Source organism: Psammomys obesus, unplaced genomic scaffold (genome assembly GCF_907164565.1).
Source record: "Psammomys obesus unplaced genomic scaffold, mPsaObe1.curated_primary_1811, whole genome shotgun sequence".
Classification (NCBI taxonomy): Eukaryota; Metazoa; Chordata; class Mammalia; order Rodentia; family Muridae; genus Psammomys; species Psammomys obesus.
In genome coordinates this window covers 11,684,207-11,690,129 of record NW_026585580.1, presented here as the reverse complement: position 1 = coordinate 11,690,129, position 5,923 = coordinate 11,684,207, and the positions used below count along the sequence as shown (strand labels likewise).

General features: G+C 47.4%; 1 protein-coding gene across 6 annotated transcripts in view; it reads right to left on the bottom strand.

The window, feature by feature from the left end:
• Dst (dystonin) overlaps window positions 1–5,835 on the bottom strand; it is a 400,583-nt gene extending 394,748 nt beyond the window's left edge. For all 6 annotated transcript variants that reach the window (XM_055606512.1, XM_055606422.1, XM_055606436.1 and 3 more), the window contains exons 1-2: window positions 5,655–5,835; window positions 5,057–5,091 (exon numbers count right to left, since the gene is read on the bottom strand). In XM_055606512.1, the coding sequence (XP_055462487.1) occupies window positions 5,057–5,091; window positions 5,655–5,835 (216 nt within the window). The remainder of the gene's footprint in view (window positions 1–5,056; window positions 5,092–5,654) is intronic.
• Window positions 5,836–5,923: the final 88 nt, after the last annotated feature.

Here is a 5,923-nt window from a genome sequence, read left to right as displayed (position 1 = left end):
CACCGTGAGGCCGTGGCAGAGCACACAGGCTCTGTAGAGTTGTGAACTTCTGTACACACATCCCTTCCAATACACCGGCACTTACTGTTCTGTTCCACAGTGCAAACCGCGAGCTCACTGTTCAGTGTAAAGGTTGGGCAAATTCGAACTCTGGATGTGCTTTTGCTTATACAGGAAAAGTGGGAGGCGCCTTATTCTAATCTTCTGTGGGGGAGGGGTGTGGTTACACCCAGCAGCTGTTTCACTGCTCTGTGAGAGAAGAGCTGAGCAAATGGCTGGGCTGAGCTGGTAGATAAGCTCCGAGGACAGGACGAGGCGGTAATCTGTACACGTGCGTTGGCTGCACGGTTGCGTGCCAGTCTCTGACGCTTTCACTACAGCTGTGACTCATAGCTGGGAACAGCAGAGCAGTTCAGGTACCCTAACAGAAGCCCCGGTAACTCCAAGACTTCAGCACTGACGCGGGAGCCGGGCTACCCCTCAGCTTCCCCGTCAGCCCTGCTGTCCGTCTAGCAGGGCGCGTCACCGAGGACAGACTAATGTGTTTACTTTGGGGATAACCGGGCCACACTACGTGAGCACCATGCCATGTGTACGGTCACGGCTCGTGGCTGAGTTAACCAGTGTAAATTAGTCTGGACTAGGATGACGCTACACAAAAGCTTATTGATAACAATAACCTAGTTACGAAGCATAGCTCAATAGCAAAGCATTATTTTCCCCAACCTAGAAAACTGGGCAATGTTTTTCACAGTTTTTAAAAAAAAATGTAATCTTATTTTTTAAACTGCTGCAGAAAACATGTTACAGACATTTACATATTTATGTGTGCAGCATGAGCTCTTTATACATACATATTTAAATTGGGTGATTCCTAATGAAACCTACACGTTTGATGAAAAACTATGGAATACGGTTATTTTGCTGACCATCATCCATCCAAAACTGGAGCAGGGACACTCGGGCATCTAATGAGGCCAAAGGCCTTGAGTGGACCACACATCTCACCCAGGAGACCTTAGCTAAACATGGATGTGGGGAGTGAATGACAAATCCATCTATCCAGTATGATAGAAAGTACGCACTAAAAACACCCAACTTAATTTTTCTCTTCCATTGAGAATTTCGGGCACGTTTCTGTATGGGTTATGAATGACACAGGTCAGTACCCAAAGAAGACAAACTGTAGTTGGGGGTTCTTGTCTTTTGCTGTGTGACTCTTCAGGAACTGCTTAACCTGAGTTAACTCTTGTTCCCTTTGGCTGAGGCAGGAAGAAGGGATATTTACTCAGATCCTGATAGAGGGAAAGGACACTCTACTCCGCCCCCTCCTAAACAAACAAAGCTCTCCTTATTCTTCTGAGTTGATGAATAGGGATCATTTACTTCCAACCACTCTGGGACTCTCTGGACAGCATTCTAACTGTCTTCATTCCGTGAAGGACAGTACACCAAGATTCTCCTTTGTAATAGGACAGTGCCACAACTGCCCGTATCACTCTCTGAAGCTTCCTCGGAAGCAGGACTGCCGCCACCTGACTTTTACCACCGGAACCCTGGGCAACAGTTTACCATTGTTTAGTCACAGCGCAAGACACTGGGAGTCTTCAGGAACGTGTACATCAGGGATGCCAGACGGCTAGAAACAGGATGCACACATTTTCTAGACTGTGCCGCATCAATGGGAAATCTCTTCATTAACTGTTTACACACACACACACACACACACACACACACACACACACACACACACTGTAAGTTTTTAAGTAAGCAAACAATACACACATTTCTACCTAAATGAACCTTTTTTGAGGTCAAGTAAAATTGCACCGGCTTTGCTAGATGGGTCCATTTTACTTTTCATACGCTGTTATTAAAATTGAAAGGCCTGTTAAGAAGCTCATAACTTTACAAGTATCTGAGTAGAAAGTGCTGGCGGTGACCACAGACCTCCAGCTCCTTTTGAACGTGTTACTGGTTTCTAGCGTCTACAAAGAGACTGGACTGAAGAGGCGTGCCATTACATACCAAAGAGGAGAAAACAGCCTACAGCTCCTCAGAGGTGGGAGCCAGACGCCCCTCTTCTGTGAAACCTCGATGCTGTGTTTTCCTCTTAAAGTATTATTCTGACCACCTTGGCCAGAGCACCCCGAAACTCCCTATCCCCTGAAATTCCCTGTCCACACTGACTTCTTCCTAGAGGCGTGGGTAGCAGAGGCAACGTCCTCTGCCAGGTGAAACCGCAAGATGTTTTCCTGACTTCATCAGTTCCAGGCCTCTCTCTCAGCTTGTTCAGGTTTCAGAGTGAGTCAGCAGCCACTGCAGCCCATCTCTCCTTTGACCAGGACAGAGCTGCTGAGAGTGAATTATCCGCTTGCTAAGACTGGCATGGGAAACCGAAAGTGCCAATAACCCAGCCCAATGTCGTTAGGACACGCCAGAAAATCAAAGTGTTTGCTTTGATGATATTTTACAGCAGCTGCTAAAAAACAAACAAACAAACAAACAAACAAACCACACAGCAGGAATAAATATCCCTTGTGTCCACTCTAACTTATTAAATATGCTTCAGTCCAAGTAAATGTGGAGGTCTTCCCTGAGAAAAATCTGGGAAAGAAGAAAATAGTGTTTTGCTTAAGGGGAAATGTTCTGCTTGTGGGAAACATAAGGCGATGATGAAATATGACATTGTCTTGAGCAGTCTATGCATTTCCACACATAAAATAACATTCCTCGCTTAGTCTACCATGCGTAGTCCTTCAACAAATTAAGCTGATACATTTTATCTTATTGGAAAAAAATTTAACATACCCTTTTCATTACAGTGAGTACCTTAAATTTTACTACAAACACTACGATGATTTTTTTTTTTTAAGTTTTGAAAAAAGCCAGGTACTCAAGAGACAGGGACAGACCCTCTCTGAGTTCGAGGCCAGCTTGATCTACACAGTTCTAGGACAGCCAGGGATATACAGTGAGACCCTATTTCAAAAAGAAGAAAGAAAAAAAAAAAGAAAGAAGGAAGAAAGGAAAGAAAGCCTATAATTTAAAAGCCTGGGAAAAGTAAATAAGCACTGCTAAATTCTAAGCCTTGTTCTCAGAATGCGAATTTTTTTCTTCTGTCCAACTCTGAGTTCTATTTTCCCACCAAGAGACCGTTTTCATTCATCCCATAAATATTTACTAAGAAACTATTCTGTATGAGGCACTGAGCCAAGCAGAGGTCACACAAGAGACAGAGGCTCTGCCCTCAGGAGCTCACAGGCTAACACACAAAGCAAGCAGCAAGTGTACACATTCAGACTATACTAGCAACCTTACAGAACAAGGTAAGACCCTGGCCAGCTCTTCCCAGAGTTCTTAACCAATATAAGCTCAAGACCAAAATTCTAGCTGGAAAAAAACAAACCATGAATCCAGAGCCACATCCCACATGCTCCTAGCGCACTGAAGCCAAACGTTGGGGCTGGTTCACAGCAGGGTGACCCTTCTATCATTCACGTGGACGGAGCTGGTGAACTTTTTCAGTCCCCTACATCTCAGTGCTTGCAGCCTGTCCACTTTCCTGTTTGCTGCACCCATATGAGTTATTCTGTTTAATTAACCTGCGATTCAAAGACTTTTGCATGTTGAAGTCCATAAGCCTGACCTAATTTTCTAAAGACTTCATTACAGATATATCTTGATTTTTACATGATTTTCTTGTCTTCCTTTTCCTTTCTCCTCTTCTTTTTTGTTTGTTTGTTTGTTTGTTTGTTTGTTTTAGACAAGGTCCCACAATGTAGGTTTGGCTGTTCTGGAACTCACTCTGTAGACCAGGCTGGCATCCAAATTCACAGAGATCCCTTGCCTCTGAGTCCAAGTGTTGGGATTAAAGGTGTGCACCACTATATCTGGCAATTTCCAGTTCAATTTTATAAAATGTATGATGGTTACCAAAAACTAAATACCTCCCATGAACTAATTATTTTCCCACATACAGTCCTGCAGGGTACTGTTGGCCCTGTTTTTACAGATGGCAAAACTATTTTCCAGCCCTGCCCCGCTACGCGCGCGCGCGCGCGCGCGCGCGCACACACACACACACACACACACACACACAGTAAAAAGCTAGGGGCAGGCTTTCCGACTGTTGACAAGTTATTCTTTCACAAATCATGTAAGTAGCACAGAGTTCCCACCCCCAGGGCACACGATACAGAACTACTCAGAATGCAACACTGTAATGCTATAACAATGCAGTTAAGCCTAAACAATCAGAGTCTAGCAAAAACTCCAGGGTGCGACAGAACCTCCAATTAACAAGAAAAACAAGACGTGAAGTAACTGCAGGTAGGTGACAAGCACCACAATGCCTGGCTAAGATGGATGGCCAAGTCGGGTCTGCGCAGCTTTACCCCAAGTGGGCATCTGGAAACTAAAGACATCCAGAGAGTCAGGCAGAGTTTGTGTCTTGTTCTAACTGAGCTGGTCCAGTCTCAGGTCCTGACAGTGTCCACTCACCCACTCTGGAGGGATTGTCTAGAACAAATACTAAGCATCACCATCAGTGTCGTGATGTCGTAAAACCGCCAGCGGCAGCTTCCTGAGAGCGTAGGAATGTCAGCTGGAGTCTAAACTGGAACGCATACTGTTCACTCTTCTGCAGCTGGTTTACCCGGTGGCTTATCAAAGTACACCACTACTGGCCTCTGTGGGCACCTAGGAAGTGCTTCCACCGCAAGAACAGACTGTAAGCTAACCGGATATCCATTCCCTAGCCAAGTTCTCTAAGGGCTACTGCACTTTTAGAGGCTGCCCCTCCCACCTCTTGTAAAGCAAACTCCAAAACACACACACACACACACACACACACACACACACACACACACACCCGTTACAACTCCCTGGGCTTGGCTGTGGAATTGCTTAAGAAGCATGTCACTTTGGGGCTTGGGGTCTGCCAGCTTCCCATTCGGCGGCGTCCTACTGGCTTCTTAAACACGCACATGATTAATGCCGGCACTCAGGAAAGAAAGCGACTTCTGACCTTGAGAGTGTGCACTAAATGAATTACCTCAGAGCGAAAGTGATGAGATCTCAGAGCAGCATCTGGGGAGAGAAGAGGGAAAACGAGACTTCATTAACGCCCGGTTCTCAGCCGGCAGTCACTGATCACTTACCTGGATTCAGGGAAGCACATTCTAAATGTCTCTCTCCCGTTCTTACTGGGGTAGGGCGGAGGGAGCACTGGCCCTTCTGCCTCTAAGGTGATTTCTCTGCAAGAAGTTCCAGCAAAGTTGGGAGGGGAGCCCCCAAACCATCACGCCTTACTTTTTTTTTTTTTTTAATGATTATTATTATTTATCCCTAAGCTCCAGCAAAGGCTGAGGAAAGGTTAGGGTGCTTCAGCCCAGGACTCCGTTACTATTACCTTCCAGGCTTTAGTAAACTGACCCTAAGAACCGGAGTCTGATCCTTCCTTCTGGCACCTCCGAATCTCCGTGGTCGGTGATGGGGGGGGGGATGGCAGCGAAGGCAAAGGGCCGGGGCGCGTTCAATAAACAAACGCGCTCAGCTTAGGGAGTGGGCAGCGAAGGGGACAGGGGTGGCCCAGGAGGCTTCAACCTCGCCGCTGCCCACGAGATGCCGGCGGCGGCGGCGGCGCGTCTCACCTCTGCTCCTGGAACGCCCCGAGAAGACGGATTTCATGGGATGCCTCCCCTTCTGGAGCCTGCGGTGCCAGCAGCAGAAGAAAACGATGGTGGCGATGGTGCCCAGCAGAAGCAGCAAGAGGAAGAGGGCACACTGGATGCTGTAGGGTCTCAGCAGGACGAGGAAAGCCGCGGCGATCATGGTGCGGGCGAGGCGGGGGGCCGAGCGGCGCGGGGCTGAGGCTGCGGAGCGCGCGGGGCGCGGGGCGCGGGGCGGGCGGGCGCGGGCG